We start from the raw sequence: 19,099 nt of genomic DNA, 5'->3' as shown, positions 1-19,099 counted from the left end.
CGTGTATATTTTACGTGTAAGATATGTTCATGTCTTTAATTCATATCTATATACCTATAAAGAAACAAGAATAAAGTGTTAGATGTGAATAAACTGCTGTCTTTAATTCATATCTATATACCTATAAAGAAACAAGAATAAGGTGTTAGATGTGAATAAACTGCTGGCGTTTGTGTAATGGATTTGCTGTGCTTTGGAAAAGTCTATTTGAAATATAAGGGTCCATTTGAAATTTAAAGGATTTTTTTATCAAAATAGAAACAAAATTTGCTACCAACAGTACAGAGTCACAGATGTGCAGGTTGGCATGGTGGCAAAGCTAATAACTTTGTTAAAGTGTGACAGACTCTTAAATTGTGCGTATTGCGGAGTTTGACATTGTGCTGACTGCTGCACTGTTGTGCAGAAAAACACTGTCATCTGAATCACTTAGATGATTAAAACATCTATTAAAATCATACACATCAAATTGAATTCCTTTTTTTTCCTTCAAAGGCGTTTCTTTATTTTTTAAACTGATTATTGTAAACTCCTGTTAACAGTTAAGGACCTTGTTGTGTAATTTCAATTCTGTAATGTTTTATATATTATGATGAAATGATGTTTTTCTTTATGTCAACAGGAAGTGATTATGATGTTAGTACAAAGTACAAAGGATTTCCAGTCGTTGATAGACAGACTCCATGTACAGAAAGAGTTTGAACAGGCTACCAAAGAGGGGGATAGGTTTGTATTTCAGTTATCACTTACTTTAACACAACCCATTCTTGCTTCTTAAAATTCTTTTTTTACCACTCAAAAACTGATTTTTATATGTTAATGGAAAGTGCATAGAGGATATTTGTTTAGTTCAGTTTGAGATCTGAATATTTTTCACCGAGTGAGGACCAAAAGGTATATTTCACGAGTGGCGCAACCATGAGTGAATTGTAAATTTTTGGTGTTCATTCACAACGTCACATCATTAAGTTGGTTTCCAGTACTGTGCATGCTGTTTTTTCACTGATTTCAATTGGCTTAAATTCAAAACAGTTAAAAATATCAAATTGGTATTTTCACTCTTTCAAACAGTGAGAATATCAGTTTTATATTTTACTGATATATTTCAATAAACCATGGAAAAGCATGTAATAAATGTATTTCTTATTTATGATTTATAGCTCAATTTTTAAATAAAGATTTATATTTCTTTTTTGGATTGTTTTCAGACCTACATCTATAGCATGGGAGGTACGTAAGATGTCCCCGGGGAAGTCACCGAGTGGCATGAGTCATCGCACATCACCAAGTCCCGCTCAGAGGGCACTCAATTTCTCATATCCAGAACAAAATGTAGCTGTTAAACCAAGGTAAGAATTTTTTGTTGACCTTGATTTTTTGGGGATTTCTGTAGACGTTCTGTTTGCCCCTTCAATTGAGCTTTTACTTTGGTATATTATTTCTAGTGCCCAGTCATTGAATTTAAGATTTTGAATTTACTGGCCCGAATTCCAGTTTTGAATTTATTCAACTATATATTTAAATTTAATTAATATTTAATTTTCTTAAACTTTACACTGGCCCGAACTAATTTTCACTGGCTATGAGCCACCGGGCCAGTGCTAAATTCGATGACTGAGTGAGTGCCTGAAAAAGGCAGATAGCCTCTCATAAACCGAAAACTGCATTATTATAGAATAGCTGATAAAATGCAAAAGATAGCAGATATTAATGATGTTAACCGTTGAATCAAATTTTTTTATTGATTATAAATTTCAATCTGGCATTGTTACATAGTACTTGTATTAATTTTTCCTGTTTTGATATTCTTTATTGAATTCTTTTAAAAAAAGGAAATTAAACAGGTGAAACAAAAATTAAAAAAGATTTTTTAACATCTTTTATCCCTGTGAGATCATGTATTTTCAATTTATTTTAGTCCACCAAGTACTGGAAATAGTTGGGCAGACCGGGTTAAAGGTATTGCCATCAGTCCAGTAACTGATAGTTCAAGGGAAGTAACTCCTCTGAAGGATCATCCTGTGTTGCCTGAACCACCAGTTCTCTCCCCTGTGCCGTCTTCATTGACAGAGTCGGATTCTTATAGAGAAATTAATGGTGAGTCAGATATCCTACTTATTTAAACACATGTAATAATAACTTTACTTAGCATAGTTAAAGGGCAAGAGAAGTCCTTAAAATTGCAGGGTTCGTACAGTCTTAAAGTGTTTAATTTGAGTCATTTTCTTAAAAAGTGCTAAAAAATGTAAAAAAGTGCTTAAAAGTCCTTGAATCTGATTACTGTCTTGAAAAGTGCTTAAAAAGTGCTTAAATTTGCTGAAAATATGCTTGAAAATGATTGAATGACATAGTGTTGATAAAAATCAACATATTACAAAATAAAAAGAAATGATCCAATTTAGTATCAAAATCAATGAAATGTTTGCTCAATGTAACAGTAAGTGGACAAATTGCAGTTGTTTTGAACTAATTTGTATTTGATGTACTATCCTTAGGTTGAAGATTGTTTCGGAATATGTGCAACAAATGTGCTTAAAAAATGGAATACGTGCTTAAATAGTGCTTAAAAAGTCCTTGAATTTTGGCATTAAATGTCTGTATGAACCCTGAATTGGTTTGTATAAACAGGTCTCAACTTACATATTGACCAAGAAAGCATTAAAATTTAACAGTCTTCAGAAGCAGTGAACTTTAAAACAGATTTTCTATATCTAAAGGGTGACAAGTCTCAATCAGATTAATTAAAATTGCTTTAGGCATCAGGCATTCTGAATCTGATTCATTAATTATTGTGTTTTTGGCTGCCTTTATATTTGATATTTATTTGATCATTTAAGTCTGTGTACTTTGTATATGTGAGTCCTGGCCATGTTTTCCTTGATGGCTTTATGGAAATTTGTCGAATGTATTACTGCTAGTATTCTACAGTTGATTGATGTTTATATTATATGTTGGTAGAAACCTGTATATAAATGGGTTAGTAAATGCTGCAACATTTTTTCATGCATGAATGAAGAACAATTCAGCTGACCAGTGCTTAACCAAAATAAAACCAAAATTCAAATGTATATTTATTATAAACTATTCAGTGACCAAGTATTCAGTTGAACAGAGCTTAACCAAAAACCAAAACAAATTTATTTTTTTATCAAATACAGAATCAGAAGAGGATGATGGTTGGGAGACTGTTCATCGTGGAGGGAAGACCAAATCCTGGGGGTCACCGTCGCAGCGTTCGCTGGAAAACTTGCACACAGTGATCAAGAACGAACATCATAAACTTACTAGGTAATCTCTTTTAATGTGTATTGTTTATGTATCATGCCCTCTTATTTTGTTGATTCGAATGGAATCTTGTAAGACAAGTTGAGGGGTTTTAAACTGAGAATCTTTCCAAAAAATTAATTTACTGATTGTCAATTAGTTGACTTGGATTCTGAGAGTAGATACACCTGAGATCTTTCTCCATTAGTTCAACTGAATTTTAATCATATGACCCTAGCTGCATTTATTTGACTTGAAAAAAAATTGAAGCAGAAACAAATAAACTATGTTTTGTATGTGTAAACATTTTAAGTTCCCTTCTATCCAATGCATAAAGTGCTTTTAATGTTTTGAAATTTCATTAGCAAAAGATACCTAAAGCCACTAATTATTTTGAAAAAAAGGAAATGCTGAACAAATCTCATTTAAATGTAAATTGCATCTTATTAGTCCCCTAGACTTTAGGTTTACCCTCCGTCTGTCCGTCCGTCCGTCTGTCTGTCTGTCCGTAACGTAAAAAGTACTGAAAATATTTTTATGAAACTTGATATATGGATAGATGGCAGTATGGAGATTATGCCATCTTTTTCTTTTCTTCCTATGTTGAAAATTCTGGTTGCTATGGCAACAAATAGTCTGAAAATATGGCAATTTAACACATAAACTGGATCCAGTGATTACTCAAAAAGTACTGAAAATATTTTTATGAAACATAAAATATGGGTAGATGGCAGTCTGCAGATTATGCACATCTTTTTCTTTTCTTCCTATGTTAAAAATTCTGGTTGCTATGGCAACAAATAGCCTGGATTTCAAGATTTCTGATTTAATTTTTTCAGCTTTTTCACTATAAGTTCTTTATTTCTTAAGGTGTTTACTTCAAACTTTAAATATAAGTTTCTGGTCATCAACCACATCATATGTGACAAGGTTTACAACTCAAGCACAAAAATTATCAGTATTACCTCCCTTGAACTTAGAATTTTTATGAAAAAAATTGTTGTCTTTTTTAAAGAACTTCTTTATTTCATAATGTATCTACTTCAAACTTCATATATATGTTTCTTATTATCACTCAACATTTTTGAGAAGGTTAAATACTCTAGCAAGACTATTTCCAGAATTATGTCCCCCTTGAACTTAGATTTTTTTCAAGAAATTGGTATATTTTACTCCAACTTCTTCATTCCTTATAGGATTTACTTTAAAATCCCACATCGTAATTAAAAATATGACAAGGTTGTATAAACATAATTGCCTTACTAGGCAGGGAAACTTAACACATTACTGTGAAATAGACAAACTTAGAACTCAAAAGATTTAAGTTCATTCATGTCATTCATTCACTGGTAAAATTGAAATCAGAATGTTGCTGGGGTTCTAACCGGTAGGGGACTTATGGATTGCTTGCAATACTATGATAATTGCTTGTTTATATTGTATTTCACTTTGTTACATTTAATTTTAGATAAAATACTTGAAGAACAGTTAAAAAATAATTTTCAGCTTCTGAATGATGGTAGAATTGTTGAAATTTTGATAAGCAGTTAAGATTAATAAATGAAAATGAAGCTTTCATATATAATTTATCAATTTTAGAATGACCTTGACCTAAAAGTTCACATATAATATTATGATATAATCACAGTGGATAAACAAACCACTGTACCATGTCTTGCAAGCCTACACAAGAGCTGCGTCAAGACAAAACCAACATAATGGGTTTGAGACCAGCATGGATCCAGACCAGCCTGCGCATCTGCGCAGTCTGATCAGGATCCATGCTGTTTGCTATCAGTTTCTTTACTTGTAATAGGGTCTATAAGCGAACAGCATGGATCCTGATCAGACTGCGCGAATGCACAGGCTGGTCTGGATCCATGCTGGTCGCAAACCCATTATGTTGGTTTTGTCGTGACGTGGCTCACAAACATGTACCATGTCTTGAGATTTCAAGTACCTGTTACTTCTGATCACTGTATCTTTCTTGGTAAACCTGTGTACTTTACCATTAACCTTTTTTTATAAAAAAACAGTTTGTAGTCTGGTTTAAATACATTGTAAAATGTACTGTAAATGTAATTTTTTCTTCCTTCAGATCTGTCTCAGAACCAAATGCATCAATTAAAAAGTACCAAAAAAGGACAAACCATTCCAAAGTAAACAACAAAGTTACCACTAAAGGAGGTACAAGTCCGCCTTTAGACACTCATGGTAGGAGTAATGAGGGAGAGAGGCCGGAAATCATTCCAAATGGTGACATTTCAAAACCACTCCAAAGGCCAAGAACTGATAGTAAAGATAGTGAAAAAGAGAACCGTCCAAGTTTAAATTCAGTAAGTGAGATTAAAAAGACTGATAATATTATAAATAAGAAATCCCCGGGACTTCCAAGAAGGAGTGTTGAAAGTAGATACAAGGCAAGCAAAGATTTGAAGGATCCGAACAATAAAAGCAACACATCTAGAACAAAACCACACACAAGAAAACCTTCTGCAAAGGGTACGGATGTAACAAAAGATGCTGGTAAAGGCACAAAGCAAACAGATATGAAAGAAGAAGATATTAATTCTAAAAGCTCCAGTGGTAGTCTAACTGAGCTAAATGCTGTAGCTAGTAAAGGAAAAAATGACAGCACCGAAAAGGATATTAAAACTGTTCTTGAAGATATGAGTGAAGGTAAAGGAATTGATGTTATGGAGACAGAAGATGTAGATAATGTTGATGTGGACCAGGATGAAGATACTTCTGTGAGACAGATAGATGATGTGAGTAATATAAGTCTCTGTGTGTTTTATAGATTATGATTTGTTTTCAAAAGGAATTGTATAATGCTCTCTCCAAAAATGAAATCTTAAACTGTATGACAGTATTGGAAAGTTTTATGATCTAGAAATGATTTATAAATTCAGGTAAAAGTTATTTTTTGAAATCTCTGAATTTATGAAGTGGTAAAATGTTTGACTTTTTTTCTTCCTTTTTTTTTTTGAATATATGGATAAATATTTGAATTAATTTTAACTTGAAGGTATTGTTAGATGTTTTCTTGAATTCAAATTCTTTTAAAATTCAAATTTTCAAAGTTTTCATGTGTCTTTCACATGAGGCATGTTGCACATTTTCATTATCACTTGTGTTTAGACTCAATCAAACTGAGTCATGTAATTTAGCATTGTTTTTAATGCTTCCAATGGATCACTTTTTCAAGATATTTCAAATTAATGTCTTTTGAAATTAATTCAATACATTACAGTAGTTTATATTTATATGTGTATGATACATTGTACTATAGATATATTGTGTTTATGTTAAAGGCATTGGCTACAGCTGAAGATGCGGAGAATTGTTTGCAAGATGAGTGGGAGAAAGAACAGAACCAGGCCCTAGAGTCGGCCATACAGGAGGAGGAATCTTGGCTGAAAGTAAACATCCAGTAACATTGTATATTATCTTAGGCTAAGGTTAAACCAGTATTAAACACTACAAGCTGTGTCATATTTTCTAATTGGGGCCATTTTAGGGGGGTATTACTTCCCTTGGTTTTACTTATTTAATGCGGCTGCTTTTTTTGATTTTGTAATAGTCCATTGTTATGATACAGAGTAATAGGGCCTAAAATAAAATATTGTTTGTTTCCCCTCCCTTCCTACCCTCAAAAATCTCACCTACCCAAAAATTTGTACTTCCAAACCCAAAAACATATCATTATTTTTACTAAACATGCAAGAAGTCTGTAAATGAGAATCACATCTTCATATATCTGTCTCAGTTTTTTTTTTATTAAATTGTATGTATTTCAGGGTATATGTTGAATAAAACTTTGAAAATATAGTTCTAAACTTTAACATGCTAAGCATTCACATATTTTTAATCCATATACCGTTACATAGGGAAAAAGATTGCCCTACCTGCCTACCCTAATGAAACTGGCATTGGTCGCGGGAGGGGAAACAAAGATAATTTAAAGTTAGGAAAAGCATACCATAAAGGTTTTGTATAATAAGTCCACTGCGCTGAAAATAATAGTCACTTTAGGAATAAAAGGTCTGTAAATGACTATAGATATTTTGCCTAGATGCTGTTTAATTATGCTTGTGTTTGCTTGGTGCTTACTTGGCATCTTTGTTTCTAAAATTGGATTGTGTCAATGACATGTCTTCTGTTAAAGGAATTAGCGAGGGAGGAGAACACAGATATAGACGTAGAAACTGAGACAGAGAGTGAACTCGGGGTAGGTTCTTAACTAACTTGTGTAGTTAGAAGTTTAATGGTAACACTTGTGTGGTTAGAAATTTGAGTGTTACACTTTTTATACTAATTCGAGATGGAGAGCTGAAGTACACTGTTATAAGGTAATGCATAGAATAAGGAAAAGAATGTTTACTTATTAACATCTGATGTGATGTTAATTAATCAAATAACATTATGAAACTTACTTGTAAACTCAATCATACAATGTATTAAGATTCGGTTAGATTAAAAGAAAGATATCATATGTTTTTCGGTTTTGGTAGATTAGTGTATAGTGTATCTTTTAAATGCTTTATAATTAATCACTCAGGTTTTCAAACCTCCAAAGTGATGATTAATTAACTGGGTTTTGAATGTAATGTGAAAAGTTGAAGTCATAGCTTAATAGGATAATGGGGTGGGGGAGGATGGTATTAAAATATGAAATGGGAGTCTCAAGCTTAAAAATGTTATATTTCATTAGTAATAAATGATCATGAAATAAGTGCTTAAGAACATAATGGTTATTAGCAGTAGCTTGATTATTTGAATGGTAGAGACAGCTTTACTACTCATCTGGGCATCAGCTTCTGTGCCCATGTCAGCACCATACATGCTGTAAATTATGCTTAAAAACCATCAGTATAAGTTTATTGATATGTTTCTCTTTTCTCTTCCTCTCCAAACTTATAGAATACAATGAGTTCATTAGAAGCATCAACACCAGGAACATTAGACTGGGATGCCATGGTAGCGGAATACGATGGTAAGTTAACTCTTTATCATTTGCCCTTTAATCGACTGGTTTCTTATCTGGGCTAGGGACGTCAGATTCTTCATATGAATTTTTCTTATATTGTGTATTTTTAATTCTAGCTGCTGAGAGGTCTGGGCAGTCGAAGGATTGGGGAGAGATGGTTGATGAAGCTGACACACGGACACCTGGACATGCTGTTCACATGCACGAGAAACTTTCCTCTCCCTCTCGAAAAAGGTTTGTTAATAATCAAAAACTTTATTTCAAAATGAGGCTTCTTTTCCAAATAGATTTCAGTTACTGTTAGTTATAAGACTTAAAGGTATCTATTTATAGATCTCGATTTTTGTTCAGCAAAATGTGGCGTCTTTTCAGTAAAGATTTTAGTGAGTAATACATAAAGATATATCTATTTATAGATCTTGAATATTGGTCGGTAAGTTTTGCTTTACTGTTTCTGGTAATGTGGATACACAATAATTGAAATATGCTGCCTAGAATATATGAATTTTATGTCTTAATAAATGCTATAACTCTTTGCCAACTGGTGATTTTGAATCTACCCATGCAACTAATGCTGACAAAGATTATGCATTACATACAGTGTAACTTCTGAATTCCGGAACTTCTAAAATCCGGAAACTTCTGAAATCCGAACATTTTTCAGGGTCCCGAAATTTCTCCCTCTGTTTTCTATGTAATAAATACCTCTAAATTCCGGAACTTCTAAATTCTGAATTCCGAACGATTTTCCGGTAAAATTTGGGTTACTTCAATTCAAATTTACTTCCAAAATCCGGAAATTGAAAATGGACGAAGGAATATTGTGATTGAGATTGTAAAACCTTCAGTATATTCCAATTAGCAGAAATCTTGACACCTATTACGATCACAACCTGTCACCCATGTCAAACACTTGATTTAAGTGTGAAAAATAAAAAATGAGAGGATATTGTGATGAAAAACAAAAACAAAACATACAGTTTACATATAGCTGGTACAACATGAAATTATGTTTTTTTAACAACAAATTCAATTAAAGGTGATAATGAAATTTAATAATATATTATACAATGTAGTTATAACTTTTAAAAGTCCTGTAATTTTGCCATTTTATTAATTTAATAAGCTTCCTATAATTTTTATCATATCTTAAACAATTGATGTTCAATGTTAACCTAATGTTTTTACTTGTTCAGATAATTCCAAACTTCTGAATTCCGGAAACTTCTAAATTCCGAACTTTTTGGCTAGTCCCACAGGTGTTCGGTTTTCAGAAGTTACACTGCACATGCTTTCTGGTTATGGTCTGCACTTTTTGCTATTAAGTCAGCATTTAGTTTGAAATTTTCCAAAAAATTAAATGCTTTTGTCCCGATTGAAAGCTTTTGTCCCGATTGAAAACTTTTGTCTTGATTGAAAGCTTTTGTCCCGATTGAAAACTTTTGTCCCGATTGAAAACTTTTGTCCTGATTGAAAACTTTTGTCGCCACTGAAAGATGGACTATTCCATTTAAGATATTTAGGGTAGTAAAGGTCAGAATGTGATATAAATCATATCTCACTGTTAACATTGTAGATCACCAACAGAGTCGAAGAAACGTCATGAGGAGAAACAAGCTAAGGCACAAGAATTACGAGACAAACTAATGCAGGAGAAGTCAGAAAGACTGAGAATTCTTGGCCTAAAGGTATTGTCATAAATCTACAGACTGTACATCAGTATCGCCCCGGCGTCAGTGTCAGCATCGGCATCTGCGTTGGTTCAAGTTTTTTGTAAAGTCAAATATCTCAATTATTGCTTGAGATGTTCAATTGAAACTTACTATACTTATTTATAGTATCAATGTACATCAGATTGACAAGTTGGATAACTCTGCCTACAATATTTACAGAATTATGCCCCTTTTTAACTTAGAAATTTTGGTTAAAGTTTTTTTGTAAAGTCAAATATCACAATTATTGCTTGAGATATTCAATTGAAATTTACAATACTTTTTATAGTAACAATGTACATCAGTTTGCAAAGTTGCATAACTCTGCCTGCAATATTTGCAGAATTATTTGCCCCTTTGAAATTTAGAAATTTTGGTTAAAGGTTAAAGGTCTTCAAAGATATTTACTTGAGACTTTACACATGTTCTTAGGGTCATAATTGAAGGTCACATCTCAAGATTCATTACTCACTGAATTATGTTCCTTTTTGTACTAAAAAAATCTCATCTTGGTTGAGTTTAACATGCAAGTTTTGCATATAACTGAAACTATTAAGGATACAAACTTGAAACTTCATATGTATATTTGTGGTCATAAATAATGATCACTGAACAGCGCTTAATCTGTGTCATGTATTTAGGCTGATTTATCTCCCCCTTTTTACTTAGCCTCTTGGTTAATGTTAACATGCAAGTTTTACATATCTCAATAACTATTAAAGATATTTATTTAAAACTTCACATATGCATTTAGGGTCATAATTGTAGGTCACATACCAAGATCCATAATTCTATCTTGTATTTAGGCTGATTTTTCTCCCCTTTTTCAACTTAGAAATTCATGGTAAAGTTTTGCTTGTAAGATGTTATCTCCATAACTACTGAAGGGTTTGTGCCTTTTTTGGGACAATTTTATGCATTCATAATAATAAAGCAGTGATTTACTTGATAAAACATCTTAATAACAAGCCTTTGTACCTTTTCGTTCAATTTTATGTATTCATAGGTAAGCATTATTATACTCAATAAAACACCCTTGTGACAACTTTTTCGAATAGTCGAGCCTTACTGCCCTCCGACAGTTCTTGTTTATGTCACTGGGGACTTAGGGATGGGGTTGAGCATATAGATTTGCCTTCTATGTCTGTTCTGCTGTTGTTCAGTCACACTGTCTTTAGGCTGACAAATTAGTGGTATTGGATGGCTTCCTTTTCCTATGGACACTTCTCCAGTTTATATTTTGTGATGCAACTTATTTTTCAGCAGTGTTTTCTTAAAAGCTCTATGTATTACTTGTTTTTCTTGCAACACAAAAAGTAATTGTTACATAAAGATTGGCAAACATTTTTGTTTTCATCCTTATTAAATATAATAGAAATACTAGTATTATTTCTATTTGAACAATTGTGTTGAAAAAGGCTTGTTTGTGCCTGAAAATAATGTACAGAAGGGCACCTCAGGTGTTCGTCCAAAGTGGCCATTTGACCTATACTGAGTTATACTGTGTTGGTGCCACATAAAAACCCAACCAAAAAGAATTTATAGAAAATGCATGCCATGTTATATATATATATTTTGTTGTATTACATATATAAAGGTAGAGGAGGTGAGGGCATGGAAGGAAGAGTTGATGAGACAGAAGAAGGAGATGATAGAGAGGAAAATGCAACAAGCTGAGGAGAAAAGACAAACTATGTTGAAATCTAAAGCTCAGAAAGCTCATGATGAAGAAGCCAAGGTAATGTGTGAGGCCAGTCAAGGGGGTCTTGAGTTAGAAATGTCAGAATTTTCTCTCAACTAAAAATTCAAATCTTCTTGCAAGAGTTACTTTGTATTGCTATGAGGTTTTTTTTTGTAAGTTTTTAAGTCGAGGTATTCTTCAGTTTGTAAACATAATACCAGAAATATTGTATGATAGGTTTTTCATTGTTCAGGTCGCTGACCATAAATCACTCACCCCTGACTTAAGTGAATTCAAATTCCGCAACAGACATTGGGTCATTGTAAAAAAGCTAATTTGTTAATTGATGAATGGGTGACCCCTTGTTAATAGAATGATGCACAGAGGAGCACCCGAGGTGTTTATCCACTAATTAGGCTAATTAGTGGCACAATGACTGTGGCTTAAAATCTAATATTTAAAAAATATACTTCAAGGCTTACACATAGACAGGATAATAAGATTGTTATATTTGAACCAAGATTTATTTGATATGTAATTGTAGTTCCCATGTGAAGTTTTTAAGAAATTGGGAGAAATACATGTATCTGTGTTATATATAAAACAAATTTGAGATGTTTATTGATTTGTGTGATATATTTCAGGCCAATGAGATAGCATTTATCAATAGTTTAGAAGCTCAGAATAAACGTCTTGAGATGATGTCCAAACAACAAGAGTCTGAAGCTAGATTACAGGATATACAGGTATGTACTTATAGAGAAGATTGTTGATTGTTGCAATATTAAATAAAGTTATTATACTTTTACTAGAAGAAATATTTGACAGAGCTTAATTAAATCAAAGGCCATAATTCCACACAAAAAACAACAACATTTAAGTTGAAAAATGCTGACAATATGCACTTGATGACAAAGCTTTTGCGAAACATTAAAAGTTGAAAACCTGGTTTCATCGCATTACGATGTTTCTATTATCCTAAACATTTTCAAAAATAAACTGTTGGTAAATCAGTCTTAGTTTGAAAAATATTATCAATTCAGCTTATTTGATATTGAAAAAAATGAGCATAATGTCACTTTAAGTAAAGATAAATAAAAAGTGAATATATATCCGTTTTAACTGATAATACATGTAAGGAAATATATGCATCTGAAAACAAGTTAGGAAATATACATCTAACAACTATCAGAGCTTACAATGGTTCTAGGTCTTTATTTCATTAAAAGCGTTGGAACTGTTTGATAATATATATATCATTATTACATGTATATGAGCTGGGTTTTCAGAAAGAGATAGTAAACTGTATATAATAATTACATATTTATACCTCTTGATAATGTAATTGCATGTATATATCCTATGGTTTACAGGATGAGAGACAGCGTAAACATGAGGAAAAATTAGCTAAAGAAGCTGCTGTTGAGGAGCGCAGGAAAACATTGCAGGCGGAGAGACTTGCGCGTCTGCAGGAAATCAAGGAGAGGAGGAAAATAAAAGATGCGAGAGTGGAGCAGCAAAAAGCAGAGAGAGAAACTGAGAGACAAGATGCTCTAAGAGCTAAAGAAAAGTAACAATACAATTCTTAAATATATTTTACATTTTCTGTGATTAAAAAACATTTTAAGTTTGTTATTTTCATTGTTGGATGTCAAGTTGTTTGTAATTCTAATGAATAAAATTACAAATTTTAAGTGAACATTTGAACACTTACCAGTATTATTATCATTAAGGCTTTCTATGTTTCGAACTATTTGTTAAAATGAAATTTTGAATTTCAATAGGATAAAAAATAAGATAAAAAAAGTAACTGCTATCTGTTCCCTGCAGGGAAATTTTTATGCCCCAACTTAGTGGTGTATAGATTTGCCCTTGTTTGTCCATAGACTGACAAACAGTTGAATGTGGGGGCATCTGTGTCCTAAAAACGTTTCTGTTTTATTTATATGGCACTGTCATTCGAGCAAATTTATTGTTTAATGATTATATAGTCGATAATTGAGAAAAAAACCCAAAAAACAGCATGTTAGTAAGTACTTGTAATGGTATATGATTTATCTTACAGGGACCGTGAGGAGAGACTGGCAGCACTAAATGCCCAACATGAACAACAGAAGCAGGAACTACAGAAAAAGATTCAGCAAAAGGTTTGTGCACACAATAAACTACTCCCTTTAGAGAATCTGATCGCTTTAAGTAGATTGTAGGATAAAACATATTTATACTATTCTATTCACGATTTTCATTTGTATATTTTACTTTTTAGTTTATGCAGAATTTATGTTAGTCAGATTTTTTAGGAAAACACAACAATCTTGTATCTATTTCTGGAACTAACCAGTACTAAGCAACGACTGTAAAATTTTTGCTTGTTTTTTCTATAAATAGCAAGTGGAGAGTTCTCAGCGACATATGGAGGCGTTGAAGCAGATAAAAGAGAAAGCATTTGAGATGAGTATATTACGTCACTCGACCGAGGATCATAACGACGCTCCCGAGCTTACACCATACGCTGTCGGCAAGATGTGCACCATTTGTAATGCTTTGGTACGTATATTATTTTGTTATATTTTACTGTAAGGTATTGTTTGAAAGCAGAAAAACGTATTTGTATTTCTCTGTCATTTTTGTATAATAAAGATAAGATCATAATGAAGCTCCAGAGCTTACTACATATGTTGCCGGGAAGATATGCCCCATTTGTAATACAGAATTTTTGTACATAGAATTTTTTTTGGAATAGTTATTCTGAAAACAGTGACTGATCTAGAGCTAAGTCAAATGGAACATTGATCTCGAGAATTTATTTCCAGTTCTGTCATTTCGAAAAACCTCAGTGGTTTAAGACCAGTGATAAGATTACTCTAAACACAATACCGATGATTAATGAGAATCAACTTTCAATAGATACATGTATGAAGAAATGATTATTTTTGGTATTTAATTTTTTATGATGCAAAATTGGTACTATGTCTTTTACTTTATTTTAGATACCATCAGAAGTATATTTATTGAGTCATCTACGAGGTAAAACCCATCAACAAGCTCTTAGACACAACAATAATGGAAATTCCATGACAAAACAAGAAATTGTAAGTATTGTTTCAGGATCGATAGGCTAGTCATTTAAAGGCACAGTATGCCTTGAAAAGAAATAATTTTTTTCCTTCTTTAGAAAGAGTTAACATGAATTTTAAAATGTGTAAATATTGGTTCTATAGTATTATAGATGCTATCACTTGACAGAAGTAGCGCTAAATGTCATATCTACTCTTACAATTGAAAGCTAAAAAATCCTGTTTATGTTTCAGGAAACATTCAATTTGAAACATATTGTGAATGCCCCAGACAATAACAACCATCCAAAGATAGTATCGGAGAAAGAAAGAATAAAATCTTTGAAGAAACGCTGCAAGAAATTAAAACAGAGGATGCATTCAAGGTAAAATAATTTTCTGACAAAACATCAGATTTTACATTTGAGAGTTGTTTTATTTGTTTGTTTGTTTTTTGTTGTTGTTTTTATTTATCAGTGTGTATTTCTATCAACAAATAGTAAAACTGTATTTTTGATTGTGTGTCTTTGCGACTAAATAAAACATCCATATAAAATCAAAACATAATAAAAATCTAATCACAAATTTCATTATATTCCTTTTTTGCTTTGCAGAGGTTTGGAGTATGAGAACAGCTTAATTGGAAAACAGCCAGTTGTTGAATCTGATAACAAAGCCAAGTATGTTCATTTTATACACTTCCGATACCCAATACATGTATAAAACTTATTTCAATGCGGACCGGTAGATAAGAGATATCAAGGGGTGTCCTTATTGTTAATGTATTATATCGTCGGCATATTTCATTTTCCACCTTAATTCTTTTGATCTGACAATTATATGAAACAATTTATCTAAATATCTGAAAAAAGCATATTTAACGTTTAGAAAAGCTGAAAGCTGCTTTAAGATGGTTTAAATGTGACTTCTTAAAACTAAACTTGTTATACCCCCACCACAAAATGTGGGGGGGGGGGCTATAATGGATTCGCTTTGTCGCGTCGGTCGGTCGGTCGGTCGGTCGGTCCGTCCGTCCGTCCGTCTCCATTTTCGTGTCCGCTCTATAACTCCCATACCAATTGAAGGATTTTCTTCAAACTTGGCTCAAATGTTCACCTCAACAAGGGGATGTGCAGAACCCATGTTGCCCATGTGTCAGCTCAAGGTCAAGGTCACAATTGAAGGTCAAATATCAAACAATCAAATATTAGACAGTATGTCGTGTCCGCTCTGTAAGTCCTACACTAATTGAAAGATTTTCTTCAAACTTGGCTCAAATGTTCACCTCAACAAGGGGATGTGCAGAACCCATGTTGCCCATGTGTCAGCTGAAGGTCAAGGTCACAATTGAAGGTCAAATATCAAACAATCAAATATTACACAGTATGTCGTGTCCGCTCTGTAAGTCCTACACTAATTGAAGGATTTTCTTCAAACTTGGCTCAAATGTTCACCTCAACAAGGAGATGTGCAGAACCCATGTAGCCCATGTGTCAGCTCAAGGTCAGGGTCACAATTGAAGGTCAAATATCAAACAATCAAATATTACACTATATGTCGTGTCCGCTCTGTAAGTCCTACACTAATTGAAGGATTTTCTTCAAACTTGGCTCAAATGTTCACCTCAACAAGGGGATGTGCAGAACTGATGTTACCCATGTGTCAGCTCAAGGTCAAGGTCACAATTGAAGGTCAAATATCAAACAATCAAATATTACACTATATGTCGTGTCCGCTCTGTAAGTCCTACACTAATTGAAGGATTTTCTTCAAACTTGGCTCAAATGTTCACCTCAACAAGGGGATGTGCAGAACCGATGTTACCCATGTGTCAGCTCAAGGTCAAGGTCACAATTGAAGGTCAAATATCAAACAATCAAATATTACACTGTATGTCGTGTCTGCTCTGTAAGTCCTACACTAATTGAAAGATTTTCTTCAATCTTGGCTCAAATGTTCACCTCAACAAGGGGATGTGCAGAACCCATGTCACCCTTTTGCCGGCTTAAGGTCAAGGTCACACTTGAAGGTCAAAAATTGACTTAGAAAATATTCTTAAATTTTAACATTTATTTGAATATTTCTGAATCTAGAAAAGGTTTTTGCTTGAAACATAAAATGTATTTGAAGTGTCACAATTAAGATATGCTGGTCAAGTTTCATAATTCTGTATTGCATTTTAACAAAGTTATGCCCCTTTTTAAGTCTTCAAATTTACATACAATCAAATATATAACAATATGTCGTGTCGGCTCTATAAATCCGATACTAATGGAAGAATTTTCTTCAAACTTTACTCAAATGTTCACCTCAACAAGGTTATGTGCAGAATTTATGTCACCTTTGTGCCTTCTAAAGGTCAAGGTCACACTTGAAGGTCAATAATTGACTTAGAAAATGTTCTTAAATTTTAACATGTACTTGAATAATTCTGAAACTAGCACAGGTATTTGTTTGAAACTTTAAGATATATGAGATGTCGCAAATAAGATATGCAGGTCAAGTTTCATTACTCTGTTTTGCATTTTGACAAAGTTATGCCCCTTTTTAAGTCTTCAAATTTACATACAATCAATACTAGACAGTATTTTGTGTCGGCTCTATAAATTCTATACTAATGGAAGGATTTTCTTCAAACTTTACTCAAATGTTCACCCCAACTGGGCGATGTGCAAAACCCATGTTACCCGTGTGCCAGATTAAGGTCAAGGCCACACTTGAAGGTCAAAAATTGACTTAAAAATTAAAATGTTTAGTACATAGGGAAAATGAAAGGTTTTTTGTAACTGTTTCGAACATGATTTGATAATATATTTATACTATTACCTGTACTGTTAGTCTTTTTTTCACCAGAGATAATTTCTTTTTATGTATTTATGCCACACAAGTTATTGCCTTAACCACCTTTCCAAGTCCTCTTCTGTCAAGGACATTGGTGGGGGTATGAATCGCATTCAGCGATAGTTCTAGTTTGACATGTGCACATATGTTTCTTCTCAGAATGCAGAAAGTAATAAGAGATATTAACAAGTACTTGCAGTCAACGGAGAGTGGTCCCTGGTCTCAAAGTCGCGTATCTGCACTTGACAGAGCTCTTGGTGAGCTAAACAGAATATTTGACAAAAAGGTATGACAAATGAAATATTCTTTAAAGTTGTAAGGTGTTATTAGTTTGCACAAATTTATTTTAGTTTGATTGTGTTGGAAACTTCAGTTTAAACATATTTTATTCATCAATTTTTTACAAGCATGTAACATTTTTACATCACAATGTATATGGATTGGAAAACAAGCATAACACTTATATTAATTCCTTTCCATAAACTTTAACTTATTGAAACACTCTCGAATCCTTTCCTGGAACCAACGAGTACTAAGCAGTGAATGTAAAGTTTCTTGCTCAAGGAAACAACGGCATGCCCCTGACAGGGTTTGAACCCGTATGGTCAGCAGTCCTAAGATTACTAGTCAGACGTGTTAACCACTCGGCCACTGAGTTGCTGTTGCACAAAATATATCTCAGCCTGTTTAACTCAATAGGAAAATTTTCTGTGTGTAATCCCAGGGTGGCTGGTTATATCCTTGAGTGAGATAAAATTTCTCCATGATAATTGACCGCGGACATTAAGTCTAATGGTCATTTGTCTCTCATCACGGATTCAGAAATCATGTAGGATTAGTAGTCAGCTACTAGCTGGGAAATTGGTAATTATTGAAAAGTTATCCAGGGTAGTTGGTTAGTTGGACTGATTGCCATGATACGCGTAAAACTGTGTTAGCATTTGCTTTCAAACCAAACAAACAATGTTAACCATTTATTTTGTTGATTCGGATTTTTCAGTCATAGGCTCATTTGTTTGTGCCTGACCTTTATAGTGCCATGCCAAAATAGACATAAATTCTTTATTTCAATGTGAAAACAACCGTAAGGTTTATCATAAATATCAGTACATGTAAAATTGAAAACGGGAAACTACATGTATCTTATTCTGGAAAATTGTCTTTTTGTGAAGTTTAAGTAATTTAAAAAAAATTAATTTCTACACTAAAAATGTTTGCAATATTTATTACAGGTGTTTTCTGACCAGGGTAGTTTTCGACATTTAGGTGGTTTAACAACACTGAGTCGTATCATACAGCTAGTAGATATAGCAAACATACAGACACAACCACCTGTGCCTCAAAAGTAAGTCAAATATATAATTGGTTATATTTATATATTTTATATTATATAACATGGGATGGTTGCTGTTTTTGAATCAGAACTCTCCTATGGCCACTGTCACTTTGAATGTGTAACTAAATGTTGCATTCTGCAGTATATCCAACATGTGCATTTATGCTCAGTGCTTGAAGAAAGTAATCCTTTAGATAGAGGAGGATGAAAATATAATAG

The 19,099-nt window shown here is 33.0% G+C and overlaps 1 protein-coding gene across 9 annotated transcripts in view; it reads left to right on the top strand.

Moving 5' to 3' along the window:
• Positions 1–19,099, top strand: part of LOC132717671 (S phase cyclin A-associated protein in the endoplasmic reticulum-like) — a 57,169-nt gene that overhangs the window by 7,874 nt on the left and 30,196 nt on the right. For 8 of the 9 annotated variants that reach the window (XM_060701195.1, XM_060701199.1, XM_060701198.1 and 5 more), the window contains exons 4-23: positions 623–726; positions 1,209–1,349; positions 1,919–2,097; positions 3,159–3,288; positions 5,363–6,032; positions 6,579–6,686; positions 7,433–7,495; positions 8,188–8,260; positions 8,371–8,488; positions 9,831–9,942; positions 11,564–11,704; positions 12,292–12,393; positions 13,021–13,217; positions 13,713–13,794; positions 14,036–14,194; positions 14,638–14,739; positions 14,959–15,089; positions 15,318–15,383; positions 17,704–17,830; positions 18,777–18,889. In XM_060701195.1, coding sequence (XP_060557178.1) covers positions 623–726; positions 1,209–1,349; positions 1,919–2,097; positions 3,159–3,288; positions 5,363–6,032; positions 6,579–6,686; positions 7,433–7,495; positions 8,188–8,260; positions 8,371–8,488; positions 9,831–9,942; positions 11,564–11,704; positions 12,292–12,393; positions 13,021–13,217; positions 13,713–13,794; positions 14,036–14,194; positions 14,638–14,739; positions 14,959–15,089; positions 15,318–15,383; positions 17,704–17,830; positions 18,777–18,889 — 2,918 coding nt within the window. The remainder of the gene's footprint in view (positions 1–622; positions 727–1,208; positions 1,350–1,918; positions 2,098–3,158; positions 3,289–5,362; positions 6,033–6,578; positions 6,687–7,432; positions 7,496–8,187; positions 8,261–8,370; positions 8,489–9,830; positions 9,943–11,563; positions 11,705–12,291; positions 12,394–13,020; positions 13,218–13,712; positions 13,795–14,035; positions 14,195–14,637; positions 14,740–14,958; positions 15,090–15,317; positions 15,384–17,703; positions 17,831–18,776; positions 18,890–19,099) is intronic. The other variant, XM_060701197.1, reaches the window with a different exon arrangement.

The sequence above is a fragment of the Ruditapes philippinarum genome, unplaced genomic scaffold (genome assembly GCF_026571515.1).
Source record: "Ruditapes philippinarum isolate M1 unplaced genomic scaffold, ASM2657151v2 ctg6195_1_1_1_1, whole genome shotgun sequence".
NCBI classification, from domain to species: domain Eukaryota; kingdom Metazoa; phylum Mollusca; class Bivalvia; order Venerida; family Veneridae; genus Ruditapes; species Ruditapes philippinarum.
The sequence above is the reverse complement of the archived record's forward strand: the minus strand, read 5'-3'. Positions and strand labels throughout refer to the sequence as shown.